Source organism: Trichoplusia ni, chromosome 9, assembly GCF_003590095.1.
Source record: "Trichoplusia ni isolate ovarian cell line Hi5 chromosome 9, tn1, whole genome shotgun sequence".
Lineage (NCBI taxonomy): Eukaryota > Metazoa > Arthropoda > Insecta > Lepidoptera > Noctuidae > Trichoplusia > Trichoplusia ni.
This window is the reverse complement of record NC_039486.1, coordinates 13429737-13457711: the sequence shown is the minus strand read 5'-3', so window position 1 is coordinate 13457711 and position 27975 is coordinate 13429737. Positions and strand designations below refer to the sequence as shown.

The 27975-nt window shown below is 36.8% G+C and overlaps 3 protein-coding genes and 2 non-coding genes across 7 annotated transcripts in view; 2 read left to right on the top strand and 3 right to left on the bottom strand.

Annotated features, from left to right (window-relative positions):
- LOC113497287 (kinesin-like protein CG14535) overlaps positions 1–27975 on the bottom strand; it is a 564341-nt gene that overhangs the window by 315131 nt on the left and 221235 nt on the right. The gene's annotated exons all lie outside the window — the stretch shown is intronic.
- LOC113497292 (putative serine protease K12H4.7) lies at positions 219–18944 on the bottom strand. Its single transcript, XM_026876789.1, has 11 exons — positions 18874–18944; positions 16132–16283; positions 15575–15750; positions 8034–8144; positions 7500–7633; positions 6936–7074; positions 4681–4826; positions 3412–3540; positions 1595–1727; positions 961–1158; positions 219–418 (listed from the first exon to the last, which is right to left on the bottom strand). Exons 1-11 carry the CDS (start codon positions 18875–18877, stop codon positions 253–255), a joined length of 1488 nt encoding a protein of 495 aa, XP_026732590.1. The 5' UTR covers positions 18878–18944; the 3' UTR covers positions 219–252.
- On the bottom strand, positions 16629–16745 carry LOC113497840. Its single transcript, XR_003400937.1, has one exon. It is a non-coding gene; the product is annotated as a U5 spliceosomal RNA (small nuclear RNA).
- Positions 17473–17589, top strand: LOC113497834. The gene has a single exon (XR_003400933.1). It is a non-coding gene; the product is annotated as a U5 spliceosomal RNA (small nuclear RNA).
- On the top strand, positions 20340–25586 carry LOC113497291 (putative serine protease K12H4.7). Of its 3 annotated transcripts, XM_026876786.1 has the most exons (11): positions 20340–21135; positions 21455–21606; positions 21889–22064; positions 22229–22339; positions 22796–22929; positions 23589–23727; positions 23876–24015; positions 24189–24314; positions 24592–24724; positions 25027–25224; positions 25400–25586. In XM_026876786.1, the coding sequence occupies exons 1-11, from the start codon at positions 21108–21110 to the stop codon at positions 25557–25559; spliced, it is 1497 nt and encodes a 498-aa protein (XP_026732587.1). In that variant the 5' UTR covers positions 20340–21107; the 3' UTR covers positions 25560–25586. The 3 variants fall into 3 exon arrangements, with proteins under 3 accessions (XP_026732587.1, XP_026732588.1, XP_026732589.1); XM_026876787.1 differs by lacking the exon at positions 22229–22339 and having other exon boundaries at positions 20341–21135; XM_026876788.1 differs by lacking the exon at positions 20340–21135 and having other exon boundaries at positions 21514–21606; positions 21889–22072.

Below are 27975 nucleotides of genomic sequence, written 5' to 3'. Positions count from 1 at the left end.
GCTAATAAGAATAAGTCTTACGGAAAATCGGACTATGTAAGCTGTATAGATTGCTTAAGTACCCAAGCAGTTAAAAATAAAGAAGTTTAAGGATGCAACTTATAGGATCTCGTTTTTAGGAAAAAATATTACAAAATGTTATGCCATTCTAAAATTTCCACAAAACAACATAAAATTTTGGATGAAATTAAAAAAAAACTGGAAAATTAAACAACCAATATAAATAAATCTTATTTAATGAACAGTTGAATCTTAAACCAGTACAGCAAGCAGCGTCACGAGCAGCACCAGCTCAGCTCCGACGCCTGTCGCCGCCGCCGCCACGGGCGGGAGGGGACCCACCACGTTCTCATACATGAAGTTCAGGACAGCCTGCTTTGCGGCTTCCAGTTCTGTGGTGTTACTGGTGCCAGTAGCCCTGATGATGGAGAGAATAGCATTGGAAAATTATTAAACTATATCAAGTTTTTAAAGCGCTAGATAGAAATTAATAGGAAGTATTCGTGATTAATTTTCGCGTGCTAATCGAAAAATGGGAAGTGGTTTAAAATTTACTTGCAAGATTTTATTTCAGACAAAGAAAGTTATGAGTGCAAAAATAAGGACTACATCAGATTAACAAAAAATGCAATAAATTTGGGCTTAGATTAAATTTGAGTTATAGAACATTCAAAGAACTACAGCACTGGAAATCCACTGCAAAATCTCTGATCGTAATATTGAAGACGTCTTATGGCGGTTTATTAATGTGAATTGATTTAGCGACTTTCGTAAACGTTACTATAATTTGAAAATAAAATAATAATAGCTTAATAGTGAGGTCGGTATAAAGATACCTATAGCGTATATATACGACTAATTGCCGTCTCATCTGTGGACTACCAAAACTGTAAAGGAAATATAGAAGGATATTGTTGATCAAGACAAAGTTATCCAAAAAACCCAATTTAAAGTACATACTGAACCGCTCTGCAATGTGACACCCCGGGCACGACGATCACAGGGGACTTGCTGTGTCCGTGAGAGGCGTTGGGTCCCATCGGAGACCAGGGGTCGTGTCCTCCAGCCACCGAGATGACGCGGTCAGGCATGTGCGTCAAACCACCGAACATTAGATTGGTCCTTCTGATGCCTCGACGAAGGTTTTCCTCATCGAAACTAAAATGAAATGATAATATTCATTTAAAAAATCCGTAATTGTGAAACTACATTTAAAATAAGTTTTTGTAAAGTGGGGGGTTTTCCATGTTTTAGTGGATTTACGAAAAGAACCACTCAGTCGCTCCATCTTGAATGAATTTAGACCCCGATTTGTGTTTTTTTTTAACGTCTCCCGCAGTAACGAATTTAATCCTTGTGTCGCGGGAGGTTTCACAAACATACGAATGACGTGCACATAGACACCTAGACTCAGAGCAAGCATCAGAGCACCACACATATTCATATCGTACGCGGGGATCGAACCCGCGACACGTCGCGCACACTGGGTTTGCCGTTTTGACGGAAACAAGTGATTTGTTGCGTGTCTAAATAACCGTTCAAATTTTGCGAAAGGCTTATATAGGCCTATATAGGTATAGGTTGAACTACTTACCTGGCAGAAAAGAAGTCCTTACACATCTGGTGGAAGTACTCCAGAGGGACAGCAGAGAGGAAGGGTTGGTTATCGCTGGTGGTGGTCTGGTACCAACCGAACTCGACACATGTCTGGTAAGTCCACAGACGCACTGAAACAAAAAAATGAAAAGATCACCATCTTAATTAACTGTGTTAGGCCATTCTCCAATTATGTTGGGGTTGGCTTCTAGTCAAACTGAATGCAGCTAACTGCCCCTTTCTGACTGGTAACGACTATCAAAGACATACAATTGACAGCCATTGCCCACAATTTCATTAAGTGCTTTTCAAAAGACAGAGAAAACCGTTTTGACATAGCTGTCACCGTCCATACATGGACAGACCGTGTCACGCGTTGCTTATCCTTCAATGGCGGCTTGCTCTTAGCTACAATTTCTTCTATATAATATCTAGATGGGTTCGTAAATAATGCAGGCGGCGACAAGGCCGGGACATCTGCAAATCAAACGTCGAGCGCCAGACGACATGCCGACGTCTGTGAATGACACACTGCTACTACGGAATATACTTAGAATTATTTTAGTAATGAATTAAATCACCACTTATGTTATTAAGTAGTATAAAGTGCCTGTGCACTAGAAGTGCGTGCCTGTATTGCTGCTCTTGAATGGATCAACCAATTTTGATTTTGTTTGCAAAGTAAATTAATCGGGAGTGTCCTTACATCATTTATTATATTAATAAAAACCGATTCAAGATCCTCCATCACATTTTTTTTTTAATATGATTATCATATGATAAGGCTTTTTAGATGAAATTAATTTCAAATTCAAGCTACTAAAGAGGTTTTTAAATTTCACACCTAAAAGTGTATGATGAAAAATTGTTTTATTCTATCAATAATTTATATTCGGTCATTGTTCTCGTCAGTGTGTCGTTTATCGTATAATCGCCCGACAATTAGCATCACATCTACATTGCAGATAGCGCAACTTACAATAATAACCTATTCATAGTCGGCTGTGGCCACTAAACCAAGCTCCAGCCTTTAACCTTCCTATTATAATCAATTTTCAAATTTCCAGATATTTTAACCTATAGCACTTTTGAGATTTTTGAACAAGACGTCCCTGTTTCATTTTGAAATAGAGGCTGTACTATTTTTTTCATCATTTTTTTTTTTGGCAACAGCCAATTCTTTGCATTTGAAATTAGTTGCCGTCTTCAAAAAGAGTCATTTTAGAAGCAAGACACAACTAGACTCATTTAAGGTATCGTTTCATAAGCGTGTGAAACTAAATCAAAAGGCTTTTGATTTCGTATTTTCTTACCCATATTAGCCCACCCTAAAACTTCCTAAGGAAGATCTCTACCTCCCATCTCCGCCACAGTGGCCGCATCGCCTAGCGCAACAAATCCACTTGCTATGCAAATGAGGGGAACTTCACAGATATAGATAATTGCCACTTCCTGAAGGAGCTGATTCCTTTCGTTTTACTTATTTCGCACAAAGCTGGCTTATTGCTGTTTTGTATAATTTTTAATGGCGGTCTGAAACTTTGAGATAAGTATCGTCGGCTATTCATTTGCCTTGTATTAGTTAGAGGAAAATTGGGAAGTGCTGACTTAGCAAATTGTTGTTCTGCGAGATTAGAATCTTTGGGCTACATTTAAGATGAAGTTTGCGTAAGTAATTAACATTGTGAACTACCACGGATGTAAAAATATTGTAACTAGGTAAAGACTAACTTCAATTCTTCAACTTGAAATTCTTCAAAATAAGCATACCCTGTCTTATAGTGATAAAGAAACGTCAAATAAAAAGTCACTTACTGACGGCATCATCAGAATCGAAGCTGGTGTTCCTGTGGTCTGCTAACACTTGTGTGTAGCGGGACTCTATGCAGGGCTGGGTCCAAGGCTGCGACGTGATCCAGTTGGCCAAACGTTGGACTGGACTAGCTAAAACACAAGAGAGAGAAGAATAAATATTCGTATTATAGGACTTAAAAAAAGCTGTTCAATTCTTTGAAATTTGAACTACGCAATGTGGAATCAAGTGGATCTTTGCAAAGGACAAAAGCAAACATGTTTGTACGACGTAATAATAGTAGTTCACAGACAATAGTGTGTGAGGGGGGGGGGGTTGCATTTGTGATATTTGCTTAGATTTATTTATAAGAATTTTAAAAAGTTCCAATAATTCTAAATTCGCAAAAAATATATACGTTTAGGCATTGAAAACAGAAACAACAGTGATCCCACTGTATTCTTATTTCAACAAACGCAAAGAAGTCTCCTTATCTATACTTTCATATCAACATACTCTGCAAATGCAATAAATTCGTCCAAGGAACATAAACTGTATTAGCCTCTCCTCGCTATAGCAACCGAGGGAATTTTATCAAATACACTATAATATTCCGGCCAGAACAACGTTGCATGCTAGCTCTGATTTACTTAAATTGTTTCTGCTATCTTCATGCATTCCTACATGAAACGTCAGCTATAACTTCTACTTGACTTAAAACACTGTATTTTGCTATTTACTTGTAATTCAGTTGTTTCCTCTTCACTTTTCTAAATAGGGTAATGGCTAAATCGTTAGAATCGTATGATTTGTGTCATTGTAAAAGTGGTTTCATGTACCAAGTTCAAGATATACTTTTATGCAAAAGTAGGAGTTATTTTAGTATTTATTTAAAGTGTATATTCGTCTCTACATATCACTTGATAACAATAAAGACAGCAGCAGAACTGACGAGGAGAAATTGCGTGAGTGTTATTCTTTGAATACGGCTAGCTGTTAGAATCCTCGTAAATTGCTGAAAACAACCTCACCGAGTGACGTCATCCTGATTTAAACAGCATTAAAAAAGCTTGGAATTCAAAAGGTTCGTTTCAACTTACATCCCAAAAAATGCCATTTAGGTATGTGAGTAAATGCTATGATTATATAGGGCGAGAGTCTGGAGAAGATGGCAGAATTTATTGGAAGCGAAGGTCAAGTGACAGAAAACAAAACAATGACATTAATAAAGTTTTTCCTATGCCCAGCAGTGGCTTATACAAGGAAGATGATGACGGTAATGAAGTACTCACAAACTGCAGGATCTGTGATGACAGCACAGGCTTTGGGAATGTCCCCGGGAGTGGCGTACTGGACCAGGTAGGCGAAGGTCTCCGTGATGCCGTACCAGAAGAAAGTGGCCATGTCCAGGGGAGTGGGCTGAATGGTGGTACAGGTCCTGGGAGAAAAGTATCAATAGACGTAAGAGAGCTTCTCAAATCTAGCTCCAAACCACGTATTTAGAAAATAAAAAAGAACACCATGCTATTATTTCGAACAATCCACATGACTTGCTCTTGTGTCCGAGCATTTAAATAAGCAGTGATGATGATGAGTTCAGGTTCGAACCCAAGTTTTAATCATACACAAGGGTGTCAAGTGTTCATGATTCGGTCGAAACTTTTTCAAAACTTAATTGCAGCTAGTTCCAAAAACAAGTAAGTTATTCGCAAATTTATCAAGAAGCCAAAAACTTTAATAAATCAGTTTTTATAACTACCCAATAATTCTATTTTGTTCTCAAAAATGCTATTCTACAAATGCAAATGTAAAAACGCTAAGGCATGACGATGCACCAAAGGTAGGTTTTAAGATAAGCATTTAATATTAACGCAGTAAGCAGAATTCGTTGACGTATAATGCGGTTTGTAACCATTAAATCTTTATTTGGATAGTCTGCTTAGTAAATCGTTTATCTTGCTTAGGGGAGTTCAAAGGTCCAATAATTATATCTGGGGGCCTATCACTACGTTTTAAAGATACCTGGGGGCTTAGACAAAGTAACATCGCTTTGTAGCGAAACGATACCGAATTTCGATATCGTCTGTGAGATAACGACAATCATTTCTTAGCCAATGTAACTCGGTTGTCGTGATCGTTGTGACGAATCGAACATTCGTTAAAAACAGAAATATTGTTTATGGTATCGAACATTTTGCTGTCACCGCTGTCCGCGCAGTTTCATTTTACATAAACAGTTTCAATGAAGTTTGTTAACCATGCAGTTTTATATTATGATTAGATTTGTTTGATTATTAGATTTATTTGATATGATAAGAATAATATTCTTTTCTATTAAAAAATGAAATGTGTGTGTACTAGTGCACAAAGGTAAGAAGTGAAACTTCTTTATGACCTTATTTTTCGAAAAAATATTTAAGTAGGTACCAACTATAACCAACTCGACATAAATTGGTTAAATAAAGTTAAATTAGAGAACGTTTACCAAAAGGCTTTTATTATTCATAGACATGAGTACAAATAATGAAAATTTAATAACATAAAAAATAAATCTTATCTTATCACTACTGAGTATTAAATATTTTAGAAAAATACGTACCATAATCATACCCAAGTATTGGAAAAAGAGATTTAATTACTCACTTTTTTTAGAAATAAATAATTAATATAAATACTTACTATATTACTATCGAAACGATTCAACAAGATCTACCTCCCAACGCAATAATAATCTGCAAAAACCATTGAAAACCTCCTTTCAAAAAATAAAAATGACGACTCGACTCCGTTTGCAAGGAAAAAACTTAAATATACGTAAACACTTGACATCTAAAATCAGCTGTTCAATGAAATTCGGCCATATTGTAACGATAACTACAAGGTTTGAACGTTCGTTTCGTTATCTTTTTTGTCGATCACGATCGCGACAATAACGAACACCGAAAGCGCTGCTTGTCTACGCATTTGTATGGAACAAACGCGATGACGATTCGTTTCGTTATGATTTCGTTATAAATTATTACGTCTACCAACTTGCGATAACGATGACGATTGACCACGTGATTTAACGCGGCTTATGTCAATCCCATACAGTTGAGTCTTGTCGAACTTCGTTATCGTTTTGAAATTGTTACTTTGTCTAAGCCCCCTGGAGTTGGAAGTGAAATAGCGCAATACAAGGTATATAGGACGTCACACTACAAAAAGGTGTTTGACAAAAATAAACTGTTTAGCCCGACAGACGCACTTAAAAAAAAATTATATAGGTACGTATTTTGCTTTTATCATTTATGAAAATCTCGTGTGACGTAACTCAAAAGTACGTTCTTTACTAGCAAGTGACGTTACCTGCTCCCACTATCAAACATTTCATTTTAACTTTTTAATGATGGGATAAAATGAAAATATGAAATCGGTACGACGAACTAAGCAAAATATTATTAGATGTAGTCAAATATCCTATTGAAAGTTCTACTAAACAAGGTAATAGTATGTCTGTCTTAGAACATTCCTATTCTCAGGATGTTAGTCCAATAGTTTTTCTTACTTGAACATCTCGGACACCTGTGCAGGCCCGGTTGGTTCCGCCAGAAGGTCGACTACCTCCTTAATAGCCTCCTCAATGCTGGAGAGACAAGCTTCACTACCCTGCTCTTTGATGGCTGTGTTGATCACCTCCAGATATTCTAGGCAGCGACATGGTTGGCTTAGTTAGAGAGATGATTAATACACTATGAAGAAATAATGTTGGAAATTAGAAAGTTCATATTGGAAGAAATACGCTTACTCAAGGTGTCAAGGGTAAATCATGTTAAAGCTGGAAAGAATTGTTTTGTACAAACAAAATAAAAAATCTTAGATACTGCTATTAAAATTCAGTGTCTTTAACAGGTTCACTTTTACCAAGAGGTGTAATATTCTTTTAACCGACTCAAAAAAAGGAGGTTCTGAGTTTGACCTGTAAGTATGTACATATGAAGGTTTTTGTTATTATTAGACAAAAAGTTATCAATATATGTTAATTTATGTGATTTCTTTAAATTATTATCTTGCCTGAAAGTTGAACTTAGAAAATAAGAGAAAATTTATATTACTTAAGGCAGTTTCTTACCAGGGAAGTCTTCCTGGGCATGCAGGGGCCCACTGTCGGAGAAAGCAGCGTCCACCAAGTGCGGATACACCAGCCTCATCCACGTCGCCATCGTGCCAGCGTATGAGCATCCCACCAGCACCACCTTACCATTCCTAGAGTTAAAGGAAGTATTATGGTCATCCTTAAAATAGTAATTTCCTAGAAAAGTTATTTTTGGACACAGTTGAGGTTTATTTTTACGAATTAACTAGGAAAACGAAATGTTTATCTACGATCTAAATGTGAAAAGGTCTTGAGGTAAAGTATTTCAGGCGTTAAACTAAATATTACTAAGTTAGCTATTATTTTCAACGACATATTTATCTGTTTTATCTTTAAACAATTGATATTCATATTTCTCGATCGCTACATAGATCATCGTCTGTTTCCCGAACCAGAACTTTTTTCAGGAATTACCATTATGACAACCGATAGCAACAACTTACTCTCACACTGACAGGAGTCGTATGAAATGACAGAGCAAAAAGTGTATATGAAAAAAACACCACTTACTTGTACCGTCCCTCTTCGAAGTCATCACTCTTGACGTACTGGATGAACTGCGCGAGATCAGCCAGACCTTGATCAATTGTCAGGAACTTTAGATTATCGACTTCAGTGTTTCTAAAAAAAGAATAACGAATTAATAAGTGGATTATTATATTGAGGGCATTTTTAATTTTTGCGATAATTCTGAGTACGTGGTTAGCTGAGTGGTTGAGGTTACCACACCCATTTACATAAACCCACTGTGCGCGAAGTGTCGCAGGTTCGGTACCCGCGTAGGTCAAGCACTTCTGTGATTCGGAATCCTTGTCCTGAGTCTACGAGTAGTGTCTCTGTTTATATGGCTTGAATGTTATTGAATCCTTTCGTGACATAAGGATTAATTTCCTTATGTCACGAAAGTTTTTGTTTAATGTTTGTCCTAAGTACGTATAAAACTCTACAAGTAAAATGTTTACTAGATAACTTTGATTCAATCTACTATAATATTTATGTTAAAGATTGAACAAAAGGAGCCGAAAAGTCTTCAACAATTTGTGCAGTTATCAAAATTATGCGTCAGTCACTTGCGGTTTGTAATGAGCAGCTGTGCTGGTGTCCTGTGGTGACACACTGACCACCTGCCGAGATCCGCCATTATTAAATAACAGCCGGACAATGGACAACAGTGTCTTAATGAGAAGTTATTTTGCTTTGCAAAGTCACGTTCTTTGAGTTTGTAACACATTGTTGAATGAATAACTTATTTAGGTTTTAAGTACACAGGTCCTTTAGGTATTCAGACTTTTAAGCTAACTGCATGGTCGGTGGATGCAGAAACCCTGAGATAAATTGGACTGATCTATGAGAAACTTTCTAAAAATGACAACCGGCGAATGTCAAAGGCATTTTACCGCTCGGATATTCGACAGTCAGTATTCGTACATTTCGCTTTCCAATAAGCGATAATCGTACAATTTTTGCTGTAAATGGCTATCACATTGCAAATTACGTAATCCCTCTGTTGCTCCTCTTTCTTTCGAATCTTTATGAGTTTATTAATACCTATAATGGTGTCCAAGTTAACAAATAGGTAAATGGTACTACTGGTTCACACGCCATTGTCATTTCGTCAGGGTTGTCAATAACATGTTAAATTATTAATAAGATTTTATTATTAAAACTATGCATAGCATTTTACTCTACGGATAACCTAGCAATATCATATCACACTACCACGCTTGAAACCACTGTGAGCGACGTGCCGGGGATTCGATTCTCAGGTGGGAGAAACCGTTGTTCGGTCTACGAATGTTTGTTCTGGGTCTATGCATGTAATTTGAAAATTATTTTTGCCCTCGCGATATAAGGTTCAAAATCCTGAACTAAAAACAGCGAAACCAGCAAACTTAAGAATTAGGCAAAACACCAGGCTGTACATTAACCATACGACGTATTAAAGTAAACGACAAGACAATTCAAACGAAGCTTAACTAGATGGTATTTTAGCAGAGATCTAATGGATACCTCCCAGCTCTAGCAAGCATGGCATTGGACTATAAGAATATCCCAATGCGATATCATGCAATAAGCATAATATATGTTGTCAAACTTCAGCTCAATCGGAAACCGGGAAGTGGATCTAATTTAACATCCTTCAAACAGGCAAAGCACGAGACGGACAAAACTAAATAAAACCTTATAATAACATGGTCAGCCCTATAATCAATTGTGTATATTGCAGTAAATCCAAGGAGCTAACGCCCCGGCCGATGACAAATGTCCCTGGGGTCAATTGACCATTACACCGCGACCCACTGGCCTGAGGTCAGACATGACTTGGCCTGTGACGTCACTGGCCGCTAACAGCCCAGCACTATTGTACTTCGATTTGATTTAATGTTAAATGTCTTAACAGTGAATATTGTGCAATAGTTTCTACTTCTGCCTGTGTTAAAGATATATGTATTCAGTTGTAGCTTGTCAAGTTATTTTTGCTATTTTACTGTTTTTCAGGACATTATTCACGCTAGAAATTGTATCTTATACATATAGCTATATATATAGCTATAACTAGTATTGTTTTTATAATAACTATCGTGAGACTGGTCCATTATTAAATGATGTAACGGTTTACTCACGCGTATTTATCGGGGGTGCCCGACTAGTTTCGGACCCAACCGGAGTCCTTAATCTAAGAACTCGAAACTAGTCGGGCACCCCCGATAAATACGCGTGAGTAAACTGTTACATCATTTAATAACTAGTATTGTTACTGGAAATTGTTAATTATTAGCCTGATTAAAATACGCTTAACGCTAACGCTCGTATCGAAAACCGCGAATCTGGGCACCATGTAACTTACTTATCCTTGTGAAATTCTGAACTTACATATGTGATGCCTAGTAAAGAATATTCTATTTAACATCAACTGGAAAGAGATACAAATGAAAAACTTTTAGAGAATATTTTTTTCGGAAATTTAACTTAAGTATCTATAGGTACCAAGTACTCTTCTACCTTTTTGTCAAGTAAATAAAGAAATTGTCTGAGCACCTTTTTATGAGATTATACCTTAAGCAAAATCATCGCTGTCTTACTCAAAACATACATAAAAAATATCCAAACGTTAACCAAACGACAAATAAAACACAGCGCTCCTAAAAGCCCCGATTAACATTTTTCTCCATATTTACATTACTGTAACAGTAACACTTAATCCTTATATTCTAGCAATAAGTACTTACCAAGTAGTCTAGCAACCACTTCACTTGTCCCAGAACGAACAAACCTCTTTCATTTAACGACAAAATGAGTTTAATTCGACAAAAATATTACACAAGAGACTCCCTCTCTATGCATACTGACAACCCTAGCACCAAATTCATCACACAGTTGTTTTAATCTGTATTTAGAAGGATTTAAGGTCGATTTTTCGTTGTCTTTCAGTTGAGATATCTTTGTAAAGAATTAAAAAGGTAATTAGTAAGGATTGCAGTGATGTCTAATATTAAGGAGAATGTAGGCTTTTTAGCATATTTTCTTTTGCTTGTAATAATTACATTTATAGTATTAACAAGGGCTGTGATTAACATATTAATTTGTACTTAAAGATATTTTGTTTTTAACTTAATTAGGGATGGTAATTGTGAGCTGTTTGCACAGAGGGCGTTGATTGTGGATAATTATGGAACCGGCTACAAAATTAAGTATACATTTCCTTTGAGGACTTTTTCCGTAATTTTGTTATAACCTAAAATATTGTTTGTGAAACTTGATAAGTGATCGAATTGGAACATTGACGTGAGATTAATATATTGCTTTTATCTTATTTTCCTAACCAACGTCACAATTACGTCAAGTTATAAGTTTGACCCGTTTTCACGAATGTCATTGACATGCACCTTTCTTTTTTTGATCTTTCTTTGTCAGTCAAATGCGTCAGTATTTTTTTAAGTCGGTTTCTGTGTTATTGTGTAATAAATTCAGGTCTATGGTATTTTTGATGACTGATTGTTTAATTAACTAAAAGATCTGAGAATTTGTGTAGTTGTCAAAATTATTTTTGTTTTATGACCGTTTTTTGTTTTAATCTGTATTTTTTGAATACAAAATTCTTTAATTTCATACTTGATGTTTTATATTTGGAAAAAATTAAATTATTGCTTAATCGAAAGCGAAAAATCGTGTTCTTTTTATTACTATACTAGTACTTGAGGTGTCGTTAGCCCAGCAGTGGACTTAGGGACTATATTATTGGTCTAATGTCCTTTTAATTAGCAGTCAAGCAAAGCAAATGTAGAATGAACTTGTTCTTTGCTTGACAAGGTAATAAAAATATTTTTTATTGATGAGTACTTTAAACGTGCAAAAAAGTACGGTTTGTTTTCATATAATTAACTGCGTACATCCTTCCTTACTGAGGCTATGTCAAGGATTTATATTACGATTCTATTATTTTACAATCAATGCAATATAATCCCGGTGTCCCAAATACAGATATGGTCAAAAACATGGAGCAGGAAAGTTAAGAGAAGTGCCACTATGTCGCTTTAGTACTGGAACCAATATCGAAAAAGTTAATTGTTTTCAATTCTCGCCTCGCTTAAAAGCACTAGTTGTATTTAGTAGAATTAATATTGAAATGAATTTCCATGCCACGCTACTTAATAAATCTCAATCTAAAGTTAGCTTTTACAATGAATAGATTAGACTAGACAACTGATAAACATTCTATACTTTCTAAATACATGTATCAAATGATCATGCTCATCACACGAACACTTAATTGTATGGTAAGGTTGATCATCATCTCCTAATATTGAGACATGGAACCTATATGCCTCTTCCTCCTACTTTTGTTTTCCATGGTTTCAGCACACAATGGTGGGATGATATACAAGCGATCGCACGTGGCTTGGCTCGCTGCCAGCACCACTGCATTAGAGCGGGAACATAAATCTATGGGGTTTGACACGAATACCTATATCTATAGCAAAATGATGAATTGCACTGTGAAATATAATTTTATGTAATGAAAAAAACGTTTTCGAAGTTGCTATGCGTTTGTTAATTTAGTTTGAGTTTGATAAAAACACCGAACACAAAATCGTAGATATTTTCGCAGACTTTAATGTTCTTTAGCGAGATGGTAAAACATTTCGTTGTGGATTTGTCATGTCTTGTCTGTCTGTCTGTATACTATATGACACCGACACTTGAGTATTTGCCAGACCAAAAAGAAGAAATTTAAAATTAGTCAGTTATTTCGTCAAGACACTTAAATCAAAAATCAATGAGGGGCGCCTCAATCAATATAAAAATCAAATTATTGTAAGCTAAGTAGCACTTTTTGAAGGTCAGATTACATTGGACAGCACCCAGTTTCGCCCACCCTGCACAGCTCATATATAACTGAAACTAATTTTTTATCAATTCCAAAAAGCTTGCTGCTACGGAACCCTTCATGAGCGAGTCCTACTTGCGCTTGGCCGACTTTTTGTTGCAACTTTACATCGTAAAAATATAAAGACAGCGTGAAACTTAACGGCGCCTTAACAATAAGTGGCGATTTAGTATTCGGATATAAAATCCCATCTTTCATACTCAAGCAGTTTTCATATCATTTTAAATGTTCAGCTGCATGACTCAGCATTACAATAGGGATGTTCCGGAGTCCAATATCCGAATTATCCGTAATCTTAACCGCTATGAAATTATTCTATAATCATAAATCACGGTGTTGCAGGTTATATAAAGTCTGAGGAATATTTTTTATTTTATTTTTAAACTTCCCTAAAAAAATACAATGACCCCAATGAAAACCAAACGGATAATAAAAAATATTTTCGAATTCGTAACCAAAACCAACCCAAATACTGTGTATAAACCAGAATATGTGTTTTATAAGTTTACAAACTTGTTACCTGTTCCTATACTAAGTATAATCAACATTAAAGCTAGCCCTAAATATCCGAAACCGTATCCGAAATTTCGTATCCACAACATCCCTACATTACATTGAACTATCGACGAATGGGTTCAGTATGAGGTTTAACTAAATCCTATCAAGGCGTACGTCGCATTATTACTGACTCGGATCTCCTAACGCCGGTTTAAACGTAACCATCGTAAAACTCGGTTTAAGTCCTCATTCACACCGAAGTATCGTTATTTTTATTAAAATAATAACTTTCGTGAGACGAAATCATAGTAAATTTAACGAACCAGGGTTTGTCTCGCAACGCCAGAATATTGGGTAACCAATTTTTTTTTCGATTTATAGGCTTGGTTTTTATCAGCGAGTGGAAGTAAGCTGGAATTTGTGTTAAAAGTTTGGTGTGGGATATTAAATATTAAAGTTTCAAAACATTTTAGTCACATGGACAAAGGCACTTAGATTTAGAAACAACATTCGTGGAACACACATCTTGTCTTACTTGGGTTTCGAACTCACGACAAGTCGTACAAACTGTGGTGACCTCAACCACTTCGCTATCCGAGCCATTTAAACAATTATAAAGATAAAAGAAATAGTTATTATGTTGTTAATAACGAACGCGTAGGTCACCAACCGTTATCAAAGATAATAAGCTGATAAGGTAAATGCCATGAGTCGCAAATTTAAATTAACAGCTATTGGTCCGAAACCTATCAGATTTTAATATGAGTACGATACTATTAGAGATTAGAGATTGTGACTTAGAAAATGTTCTATCGTTTTGGGTTAATTTACTAACACTGATGATAATCTTTCGTTGTTAGTGAAATTTAAACCAGCGTTTGCACTACCCGTCAATTGTTTACTTTCTGAATCAAAACACAAACCTGGTGCCTCAGTAGGTAATAAGGTTTCCTTCTCTTCTAGGGACCCCTAAAAATTAGAAACTCATTCCTATTTTTGGACTCTTTGTATACTAAGCTTTATGTAATTAAAGAATCTAGACTTAAATTGTTTGTTTTAATTTTAAAATTCATAGATTCCAAAACAATGTTGCTTCATTAAATATTTGTGCTGAACAAGCATATTAGCATTAATTTCAATCTCAGCTGTGTTTGTGCATACGTTAGCTGTAATTGGCCTCACGTTACTTGTACACACAACATGTATTTACTAACTTACATATTATGGTATATAAGTATATTATATTGGTATTAAAGAGTCAACAGACTCAATTTTTTAATAGAATTTAAAGAGAGGCTATTTCAGTTTATGTAGGTAACTATGGCAATTTATAATATCAGCCTATGTAAGGACGTGTGGTGCATGTAGCATAGCGGTTAAGGCCAGAGTTGAAGAAGCCTCTTTTCAAGTCAAAACAATGTTGTATTTTCATTTTGAGTAAAGTAAGACAGTGTCATTGCTAGACTGGCTATAAAATGATGAAAAAATCTGGCTTCATAGAGTAAATGCTATTCGCAAGTAAAGAGAGAAAAAGCATTGTCCGAAAGGGTTACCGTGGCCCCGGTACACGAAGGCCAAAGGAAGGAACATGGGTGGGTTTGAGTCAGTAGAAGTCTGACACTCTCTTCCTCTCAACCCATAGTGGACGGCGTCAGTTGATGATTTCTCATCCGACAAAAAAGCGTGAAAATTAATAATAAATATTTGATGTTACACAACGGTGTGAGTGACGGCCGTCTTGGCAGTCTCTGGCCACTTTATTATGTAACACTGGCCGTTGCCAAGGGAAGCGGGTTCGTTCCCGACTCGTACCAATATAACAATATTTACATAGTTATTAAGGCTTTATTAGTGACTAATAGCGCTGTGGATTGGACGAGGTTTACTCATAGAGTTTTTCATTCGAGATGGTTTTATTATGAGAGTTTGATTTTATTTTTACAACTTTTAATTGAATTCTTATTTTAGGTATTTCCAATTTGTTTCTTCGTTTATCATTATATTATGTAAATTCACATTATTTTATTCATTTGTTTATAGAAACTAATTCGTAGTTTGTCAAATATAGGCGCTGCCAAGGGTTAAGTAAAAATAGGCTAAAGAAGACGGACGGACGGATTGACGGACAAACAGTGGAGCTTCGGCTAAGTCCTCGGCTACTCACTCAAAAGGCCTGGTCCTCCCGTAGTATCGGTGCTCGGTGTAGAACAGGCCCGCGCCCAGCTCCTCCGCCATCTCGTACCCGAGACCGCCCGTCGTCCAGCCCGGACTGATGGCCCACTCTCCACCCACAAATATTACTATGTTGTTCCCCGCGAATTCGCCGTTGTAGTAGAAACGCTGGGAAGGACAAGAAAAAAATTAATGAAAAAAGACTCCTGCGGCAAATTTAATCCTTGTTTCGCGTCCCGGGGGTTTCACTAACATTGATATACCCAACATACTCATACATTTTTTAACTCAGAAATTGCAAACCCTTTTGTTTCCTAATATCCGACAGATTTGCGTCTGGACAGCAAGAAATTGTTACTATTTATGAACGGAACACTAAATAAAATACTCGAAAGTTAATTTAAATTTCTGTGTCATTTATCAAATCTTAAAGCTTTACATCAAAAGCGAACAATTAAAAAATAATGAATGCCATGCAACTTTTGAACTCGAAAAGACAATACTTATATTTTTGCTTCGTTGGATAATATAACAACATTTAAGACTTACCATTTGAAAGGTCCTGGTATCAGACGCCATAAACTGATTGAGCCTGACAGGCAACCATCGCTCTACAGGAGTCTGGCGGGACGCGGGGGCGGGGGGCGGCGGCTCCAGGGTCTGCAGCGCCAGGCTAGGGGCCACCAGGAGAACTAGCAACCCTGGATTATAAGGGGGGTTGAAGTACTGGTCTATGAGTCTACTACTAACACTTAAGATTAGAGTTATCAGTTGAAAAGAGCGCTTTCAAGCTTCCACAATTGTAATGTTATTTATAACCTGGCGGTAGACTCTTTGGACCTATACACAAGGTCCGTTTGGAAGTCTTAAGAATTATCGAAGTCCTTAAACATTTTTTGGTAGAAGCATTGCGGTCAAAATAGAAGGTAGTGAAATGTTACCGAGATAAAGTTATTGTACAGTATAATTACGAAGATGCTATTATTTAATACAAAAAAATTACGTCTAAAAGGCGTAGCCCAATGGCTGTGTGATACAAAAATCTTAACTCTACCGAAGTAGAGTTGTCAAAAAATATGTTAGACTCATTTGAGTGTTCCCCTCCACGGAAATCTTTAGTAAAAGGCGAAAGATTTATGCGTTTTGAAGGGAAACCAGAGTTGACATATCAAAGTGTGCGCGCCGACCCAACCAAACCGCGGAAAATCTTAACACCGCCATTCAGAAACGCGCTCTCAATGCACAGCGACATCTAGTTATGCCATGGAGAACTTTTGAAGTCGCTTGTGTTGTTCACTGATGGAGCATTTTAGGCGATTGGATTGAAATACCTATTTGGGTAAAATACTCTTTTATTCCATTAATCTTACAATTATATATTACTCAGTGTTTTAAAAATTTTAGACTGAAAATATCGTATAATATAGAAAATAGCTTTTTTACGGAAAATATCTTGATTTTACCAGAATTTTTTTTATGGTCACCACCAATTAAAAATATTGTTTTCCTTTGAAGGGATATGCTAATATGACGCAAAGAAATATGACATATTTTGCTAATTACATGCTCACCTAATGAATAATGTTTTTCTTGTCAACTGATATTTAAAGTTTATGCAATGATTTAAATGATAAAAAATAAAAATTCATCATAATTTCGGCCAACTGTTAGTTCTACATACAATACCTAGTAAAATACGCATTCACTTAAACAAGCTATAATCCAATACCTAAATCTCCCTACCAGTGAACTACAACGCCACCAATACGCCGCTTCAAAACGTTCTCGGTGTTGTAACTAGATGTCGCTGTGCATTGAGAGCTCGTTTCTGAATGGCGGTGTTAAGATTTTCCGCGGTTTGGTTGGGTCGGCGCGCACACTTTGCAAAGCTAACTCTGGTTTCCCTTCATTACGCATAAATCTTTCGCCTTTTACTAAAGATTTCCGTGGAGGGGAACACTCAAATGAGTCTATCGTATTTTTTGACAACTTTACTTCGGTAGAGTTAAGAATTCACAAGAAACTGTTCTACAACTTGTAATACCAAACGTGTAGAGTCGCGTTTTCACAATTCTGACCTCTTATAGTAGAGTCCAGACCCGTGTAAATAATGATGTCACACTTGAAACGCGTACTAGACAAGAATTGTGTGGTATCTAGGAACCGTGGTAATGATCTAACATGGTCAAGATTTTTGTATTAATCAGTGCCAAATTAATGAGCTTACATAGTTATTCGGAGTCTTTTCTTACCGCGTAGGTAAGTGTTTTAGTACCAACTAAGCTTAGTAAACAAGTTTTAGTTTGGCTATATTAATAGAAACTTCATAAATGTAATTTTAACATTCAGGAGTTATACACATTAATGGACCCTAAAAAAACTCATTTGACTTGAATTGAAGATAGAATAATGCATAAAAAGTAATTCTAAACACCCATCCCTATGAAACTGGTTTTTACTTTGAATTAAATAATCATTTAAGAAGTAACGATTTATATTTAGCGTTTTTTTTATAAATCAGGCCGCAACAACTGTAGTCTACAACTAACTGCCACAACATAAACACATGGAGATTCGGACTATGAACACGCGACGTTAGCAATACAGACGAGAATCACTTTCCTTGCTTAGTGTACGACGGGCCCTCGTAACTTAAAAAAAATATCTAACGGTTAAGATGTGTGGGTCTCCCAACACAAATTAAAGTATAATTTCTGCAGCTGTGGAAGAGATACCCGACTCTACATCCTATGTGGGGTATCATCATCATCATCTAGCCTTTTCCCAACTATGTTGGGGTCGGCTTCCATTCTAATCGGATTCAGCTAAGTCCCAGTGTTTTACAAGGAGCGACTGCCTATCTGACCTCCTCAACCCAGCTACCTGGGAAACACGATACCCCTTAGTTAGACTAGTTGTCAGACTTTCTAGCTTCTGACTACCTGTAACGACTGTCAAAGATGTAAGAATAACATCCGGGACCCACAATTTTACGTGCCTATGTGGACTGTCTTTCTTCTATAGCTTGAAAAACTTAACTTCTTTTAAAAAGACTCCCCCATTAATGAATTTGATCATAGTGTTGCTGGTAGTTTCCCCAACAATCAAGTCACATGCACAAGACACCCAGACTCAGGACAAGCATTTGAGGATCACACAAATTCTTGTTCTATACGGAGATCGAATCCGCACCACATTGGATGACGTGGTGACCTCTACCACTCGGTTATCCATGCATTCACTTTAAGAGGTTTTACTCCCAACATTCTAATTTAAATATAATGTACTTACACATATTTGTATCCTAATATTAATCACTAATTACTTATTGAAAGTATTGACGCGCGCGCGCCGGACTCACATCGATAATTGCTCCATTTTTGTAGATATCGAGTGATAAGAACAGATAATTCTAAAACCCTATAATTAGGATGATAAAATGGGGTATCTATGGAAATCTTTATACAAAAAATAATGAACTAATATCTAAATAATAATGTGCACTAAGAACGTGATGCTGGAGAGTTTGACTCGTTTGTTTGAACGTTTTAATATCAGGATAAATTGAGTTTAAATAATAAATAAATAAATGCGGACAACATCACATACATTGTTCTGAACCCAATGCATCTGAACCCAGCACTTGTGTTGTAGAATTTAGATACAACGAAGGTACCACAAACACCCAGACCCGAGACAATGTAGAAATGTGAATTTTTACATTGACCCGACCGGGGATCGAACCCGGGACCTCAGAGCTAGCGACACCTTGAAACTGGTGTGTACGCCACTCGACCACGGAGCTCGTCGTTTGCGTCTATAAGTTTATTACGCCCGCGAAGGTGCGAGCAAAAGCTAGTTTGAAAAAAAAATATTAACAAAAACATACATCCAACTATAAATAAAAACTACAGAGAAAAACTTGATGACTCTTTTATGCGACTAAATCACAGCCATTTCATATTAAATTAAAAAAAAACGATCCATTAACCTTGCCCTATTACCTTACTACGTAGTAAGATGATTGGGGTTGTAAGACCACACGGCCCTGTCAGTGGTACTCATAAGTACCACAAAAAGTAGCAACTCGAAAAAAATACATTAATTACTTATACCTTGTTATAATATATCCTTATCACGATAATCGGTCTGAAGTGATAAAATAATGTATTAATGATATCTTTTATTAAAACCAAAATCCACGCTTATGTGAACATTCTCGTCGGCGCTGTCAGCTATTTAAAACATCGCAATCTCCGCAGCACTTGAATAATACTGTTCTCTGTAAATTTTGATGCAGAAAAAAGACAAAATAACATTTGTCTAGTCCTATACTTAATTTATTCAAATATTTCGTAATTCTTAGAGTTAAAAAAAATCGTTTGTTTTATACCTCCGCTACTTGTTCACATCGTCATCTAGTCTCAAACCTAGCAATATCAATTCCTTTTTCTTGCAAGTTTTTTACAGAGTATTGGGCCTCTACGTTACATAACGGATACCATTCGCTTCTCAAAAATGTTTTAATGTTCAAGTTTTTCGAGTTTCGTTGTTGTAACACGAGGTAGGTAAGTATCCATCCCTACTTAATATTATAAATGCGAAAATAACTCTGTCTGTCTGTCTGTTACGCTTTCACGTCTAAACCACTGAACTGATTTAAATGAAATTTGGTACAGTGATAGAGTTGACCTTGAGAAAGAACATAGGATAGTTTTTATCCCGAACTTTTGATGAGTTCTCTTGGAAACGCCATATAACCGACCTCGACGCAGGCGAAGCCGCGGGCGAAAAGCTAGTGTTTCTATAAGGTAATGCTCAAATATCTAGATGTATGAAGACATAATTTTCAGTTGATAATTATTTTCTACGTTGCATGCATGCATGCTTGGTGTTTTGTATGTTCCAGCCACTGCATGTCTATGCAGTTGCGCAGAGCATGCGCGAGCGATCCCATGATTCTGGCTTAACTAGTACCGGTCCGGGGTGATTTTAGTCAGTAGGAGACTGACATAAACGTGTTTGACCAGTGATCTTAAAAAAATACGTGCAGTAAAATTCTTTACTTAACGTGACATCAGGTGACGATGTGTGAAAGTTGTGGAATATTGTCCAATGTTATCAAAAATCAATCCACAAATAAGTATATATATTCCTAGTGACACAAGGAGGTGGAGGTACATGTGACAATTTAAGGTTATGCTGTCAAGTAGTCTAGCAGTAGACAAGCAGTAGACAGTGCTGCAAGCAAAACTAACCTGAATTATAAATAAATACTGCATGAAAAGAGTAAACTATTTTGACCCCACGTTTCCGTGAATGTTTTGTAAGATTAACATTGTCGTGTAACATTTAGGATGTTGTTCTTGTCAAAATTATTTGTGAAGTATCAGTAATGTCTGCAACCGATCTGTGAATCACAAAGATATTATGAAATTGAGACCAAAGAAAACGAGTGCTTTTGATAAATGATTGTTGCTAACTGTGGGCCTAACTGAAGAAAATATCTCCAGGTTAAAAGTGTAATGAGATACCAACGATTATGGCTCAGATGTGAGTTGAACGTATTATCTTTATCTTTTATATTCTTTCGTTTAATTATTTTACTACTCAATGTAAATAATAATAATGCAATCTTATACTATCACAACAAGCAAAAGAGATATCATGGAGAAGTTATTCAAATATTCATGCATTATATGCACAATATTAATCTTTAGTGAAAATACAAGTCTCAACATGTTCCAACATGAAGTAAAGACCGTTCATGGTTCAGGTACATTTCTAGTGATTAGGATTACCACGTTACAAGGTAGTTACTTTATCATAAGGGTAGTCACAGTGTAGCACCACCCACTTCGCCTGCCCTCAGGGCTCCTGCTGTTGCTGGTGGTACCCTGCCTGGCGCTACGCATGCGAGAACCCCCACCCCCTATTCCTGTGTCACGGGTAACTCCTGATGAGCGCTGGCTGCGAGTCAAGTTGAACCAGTTTGTGGCATCTGATACTAGGACCTTTCTCATGGTAAGTAGGACTAAAGTTGAAGATATTATGGACCTCCAAAGGCAGGAAAAGACTTAGTCTGATGCCTGAAAGTATTTAACAGTATGTCCTCTTAGAAACCATGGTTCTTTAATTCCGCTCTACACTGTGTCTGATAAAACTGAATGTATAGAATTTGAATGTATTTTCTACTGACGTTGATGAGGTATCAACGTCATTAATATGTGGGTCTTAGCGTCGATCTCTATACTCGTATATGTACATAGATTGCAAAAAGAAACTCAATAAAAATATTTTTTTTAGCGCTTCTATTACAACGACGAATTCGCGGAAGAGAACGCAGTGATAACTATTGGAGGGGAATGGGAGATCTCCTCAGGCTGGGCTATGGGCGGCCTGGCCTACGACATAGCCAAACAACTCCGAGCTGGAATGTTCTACACCGAGCACAGATACTACGGCAAGACCAGGCCTTTCGAGTAAGTAAGTAAGTAGCGCTGGTTATCAAAATTGGATCCAAACGACAAACATAATCCATTTCTAATAAAACTTATTTAAAATATAGTATTGGTCAGAAATATTCTTCAAATACATTAAGTTCACAAAAGCCCGCCTACTAATAATAATTCCGTTCTTCTGGAAGTAACACAAGACTGTCAAGTCTGCAATACCTGTCGGTGCACCAGGCGCTCGCGGACCTGGCGCAGTTCATCCACTACATCAAGAGTGACGCTTTCGAAGGTGGACAATACAAGTATGAATTAAATATATCTGGTAGATAGAAAAATAACCCGCCAAGCGACCCCGCCGGCCCCGCAAGCCAACCCGCCGGCCCCGATTTAGGTTCCCGAACCTGGGCCAGGATTCCTATTCTGTAAGCATTTTGCCAACAAAATAATTGGAAATTCATTGTCAATACAGTGAGTGAGTGAGTGAGTGTTCCGCTCCGTTTTGAATTTCCAATTATTGTTCTGGAAAAATGCTTAGAATGATATGAATAGTGCAAATTTAGTCCAATTTCCATTCATCTCAGTGGCTACCCATATAGTTTGTTTACTGACTGTATTTATTTTTAGAAAGGAAGATGTGCATCATCATGATTATCTACAACATTGTACATCAATAGACCTATCGGTAGTAATGATGACATGGTGTCCTTCTTCAACTTTGGTTCTAAGTATGTATGTCAAAAATCCTCGTTTCGCTCTAGGTCCGGTAGAGTGGTGGTGGTGGGATGTTCGTACGCCGGCAGCATGGCGACGTGGATGCGTCAGACGTATCCCCACTTAGTGGACGCCGCGTTTTCGGACAGCGGGCCCGTGCTCGCGCAGGAGGCTTACCCTGGTCAGAAGCTGCAGAAACAAGGATAAACTTATTAAGTCCTTTCAGTCTTCTGCTTTAAAGATTTAATTTCTTGACTCAAAAATTCTTACTTAACGTAGTTCTAGACAGAACCTTACAACATGATTTTCTTTAAATTTAAACTATTTTTCTTATCCTTCCTTAAAAAAAAATACAACTTTCGCTCCTAGATATTTAATTCTTGTGTCGCGGGAGTTTTCGCAAACATTCAAATCACAATGTAAGTACGAAGCACCCAGACTATGAAAAAGCATTAGCTAACCACACAAACGCTTATATATTTATTTAATACTTCTTATACAAATATGTGGAAATATTTATTTTCCATTTATAAGAAATAAATGGAAATCTTTGGAGGAGGCCTATGTCGAAGGACAAGCTGGGGGAAGTACCGATTCATAACAAACATTGGATGATATTGTAAACTCAGCAATAAAGGCTTATTTTATTTTATTTATTTATTTATTATACAAATATGTCCAATGGCGGGCTTAGTGCCAGAGGCATTCTCTACCAGGCAACCTACGCAGTGATCGAACCGCACTGCGGGTTTGGCGTGTTGATCTCAACAACTCTGCCATCAGTGCAGTATCCCAACATTTGAAAGTCTCCCTAAACTGACGCATCCCTGTTCTCCTCAGAATACATGACTATAGTCATCAAAGCTATCAGGGAGCGAGGTGGTGAAGCCTGTCTCGACAGCATCAGCGAGGGAATGAAACAGTTGGTGAAGATGCTGGCGACTATAGCCAAGGCCAAGGAGCTCTCGAAGATGTTCAAGTAAGAGGAACGCTAGAGCCTCAACCATCACAAGTCATAACTTGCTTTGCCTCATACTAGCTCTTGTCAACTCCTCACTGTCATTGCAGACTTTGTATATTCTTTTGTCATTCAAAAAATACTATTCCCAATTGTACTTTTCTGGCAGTACCTGCACGCCTGTCCAGTCCAGTCCACCCCAGGATATGACAGCCTTCCTTGAGAAGATTGAAGATTCCTTTAATGAACTTGTTCAGAAGTCCAAAAACATACCTGCCGCCTGCGCTGTCCTCACCAATGCTAGCGTGTGTGAGTATTTTCTGCTTCCTATTGTAGATTCTTTAAATAGCTATAGGCTGTAGGAAGGCAGTAAGTGAATGATATCCTATATTCCTATGTATGTTTTTTCTGAAGACCTGTTAGAAAGCCATTCATAAATCGGTGACTCAAGTCATTTCATGTTCTATCTCCTTCTGTTGCAGCCAGCCCTGTCCGGCGCTTGGCCAACTACATCACCTCGTGGTCGTCAAAGCCCTGCGTAGACATCAGATACACAGGAAGGGCACCCGACTACATGAACACCAGTTATGACTCAGAAAATTACGCAGGTTATTACCTAAACCTTCTATAATTGCCAGTAGACTGGAGCGAAAAACCTACGTTCAGGCGTTGAAGTTGGAATTTAGGTGGCTGGAATAGGACAGGAACTGGTGGAAGTTTTAAGTGACGACAGATTAATGGAGGTTGTTTGCAAGAGGCTAAGTGAAGGCGAGGGAGGCAAGGATAAAGGATAAAGTTCCCAGCAACTTTTGAAGTTTTAGGTTTAATACTTTAAATACTCACTTACTATTGTTCCCAGTCAACCAAGTGCATGTCATTTTCCAGCCCGATTGTGGATGTACCAGACTTGCGTTGAGTTCGGTTGGTATCCGATCAGCACCAGCGCGCACGAACCCTACTTTCCCCGCGTCCCTCTGGAGTACTACCTGCAGCACTGCAAAGACTACTTCTCCGAGGAGTAAGTCGCAGATCGATTCTTTTATACGAGTATTTAATGAGTTCAGAAAAGCATAGAATAATTTTAGCGCGTCCATAAAAAAATTGATATGTTATTAGACCAGTAACCACTCAGCCATAGTCATCCTTAGCAACAGATTTCCAGTCTATTTTGAAAACGAAAATAAGCCTCATTAAATAACAAAATTATTCCCAGTTGTTACATAAATATGGTACTAAAATCACCGCACTGGATAACAGACCTAGTCAACTGCAACAAACGGCTGTAATTATTTTTGAACATGATACGTGTAATAATTTTAGCTTTAATGAGGAGCAGCTTCGCCGCGGCGTGCAGCAGACGAACATAATGTTCGGGGGGCTGAAGCACAGACCGGACCACTTGATTTCGGTCTCCGGCACTCACGACCCCTGGTCTGCGCTGGCTCCGAACTCCTCGCACGCACGAAGAAACTCACCTGTCTACGTCATCCCTGGGGTAGCACACTGTAAAGCTATACGGTATGTACCTTGAATTATAAGATCTTATAGATGATGATGATGATGATAAGCATTCTTATATAACTACTAAGATATGTGATTTGTCGTTATAGCTTAAACTTACAGAATTAGCTGAACAGTCTCAATTTGTTACTCAGGGCTTCCATACTATTATTCTTTATTGTCTTCTTTTTAGCGGCCCTGAAAATGGCGATAGTCGAGAATTGAGAAACGCACGTCGAGTAGTCGTGAACTTCATGCATAACAATATTCACAGGCCGATACCGCTGAGCGACGCGACATACATACAAGTAACTCCGGTTCTACTCGGACTGGCCCTTGTTGTTCTGTACTAAGATTGAAATATAAATCAAATTAGAAAACTTTGATCTATAATTTTTTTAGATAGACATTCCTTATAGCCGCTGGGTCTCGTTGGATGCAGGTGGCAATGAACCGGTCGCGCTGGAGAACGTATGGAGAGGCCTATGTCCAGCAGTGGACAGCTATAGGCTAAGATGACGATTCCTTATATTGAGTATATACAGCTATAATTGTATGACTACGAGTGTTATTTTTAAGATTTCTCCCAGGTTAAAACATAAGATTCGAAAGAAACTCGAGACTAATTTACATAATATTGTTTATTGCAATGAAATATACATGTTATAAAGCAATAATATTATAATACAATAGTCCTATAAGCGTTCGATACATAATACTCATACAAACATACTATAAGTAAATGGATGGGATTCTCTTGGTCTAATCCTAAGCTACCGTTAATAAGTATATAATGTATCAAATATATAAATATATATACATATATGTGTATCGTTTGCCTACATATTCATAGGATTATAAGTTTTTGGTAATCAAGTTACATAGATAACTAACTGAAGAGATATATTTTTAACAGCTTTCCTTTTGACACGTACGCTGCTAAATGCACTTGATGGCAATGTTTTCCACATTTTCTTTGGTCTTTAATAAAATACTTCCGTTTTGCACTCCCATCATCTGCGCACCACAGGGGTGCAGCTCCAAATTGTTATTTAATTATTATTCATACTTTAACTGCTCAAGTAACGTTTGATAGGCCATAAGTGACATTAATTTGTTGTCGTCTTGTGAGGTTAGGTTAGGTTAGGGCGCCATTAATGTTGGATTATACAATTAAAACGTACTATTTATTTAGAATGAGAAATACCCAGAAATAGTCCCGAACGAATGTAGCCGTCAAAACAAGTCTAACAACGTTAGAGTTACGAATTCAGTTTAACGTAAATTCAACCTTACGAACATGTCTCAAAGATGTTTTTACGACGCAAGACTGTCAAAGGAAAGGAATAACTTGAGAGACTTCGACATAGTCGTGATGAGAAGTCATTTTGTGTGGATTTTAGATAACCTTTAACACTGATAATGGTTTCTTATATCCGGTATAATCGGCACGCCGTGCTTCTAAGTTATAATGACTGTGTTGTACAGAGTAAGAAGAATTATTCGGAACAATCTGGCATCGGTTTTCGACTGACCTGTTGGCGTAGTGGTTGGTGGTCCTGACTGCTATACCGAAGGTCGTTCGATTCCCAACTAGGACCAACATTTGTGATGACAATTGATATTGGTTCTGTGTTATGTAAGTATTAGTATGGTGTATTTATTTCATTATAATTGCAACAACTATCTGTATTTCAGTGATTGTTGTTCAGCAAAAGGCAAAAATACTTGTCTATAATTTTTTAACTGTCAACTGAGAGATGGAATAGATTTTTACTTTTTATACCCAATTATCATCCCTACCAAATCGCTCCGTGATTTCGAATACTCACTTATTCATATTCGAACGATTCCATCAGTGCACACTGACTTTTACCCTCGGATCTACTTGCATGCAGGTCACATATCACAGCAAATTATGGCCAGACTCTATATCCTTTCTTGAGGTCCAACTTTAATACCGCTAACAAAAATATTTACTATAATATATGAATGTCAATTGGGACATTTTTTAAAACCCAAATCCCTCAAAGTAAAATTATAGCTATTTTGAAAGAGACACCGCTATGTACGTGTATTACGTTGTCCCGCTTACACAATTAGACAAATTTACTTAGAGGTGGTAGTTTTTCGGCTGATCTTTGAATATACTAAAAACATTTTTAAATATAGTTTAATTTATAGTAATACATTAAAAGCTGTATAAATAGGAATGAATCATTCTGTCTGACTAAACATTGAAGTCTTTCAACCACGCATGCGCAAAGCATTCTTACTACGAATATCATGAGAGATTAAATATGACGCTACGATAGATTAAACTTGAATACATACAAAATATATTATAACTTTAAATATTTAGTATATTGTCGATATAATACTTTCAAAATATTTTCAAAACTATTTTTTCATACAATTCAAAATGTATTTAGAAGAAGAATGAGTTGAAACAAATTAAGTTATTTTTTATTTAGTATGTGGTAATTTGATTAATAGTTTAGTATGTATAGTAATTTACTAAAAGCCGTAACTAATATAACGTCAAAAGCGAATTTCCTAAATGTAGACAAATCTTTGAAAAATATAAATCAAGTTTTAAGACAACATATGCTATTGCGACCATCGTAAAAATATTAAAAAAAATATATATATTTATAATAATTTAAAAAAAGTTCAAGGAATGAGTAAAATAAGGAATAAAAGGAAACTCAAAATGTACAAAGAAATAACGAAAACGTCAAAATTATATTCGAAAAATTAAAAAAAAAG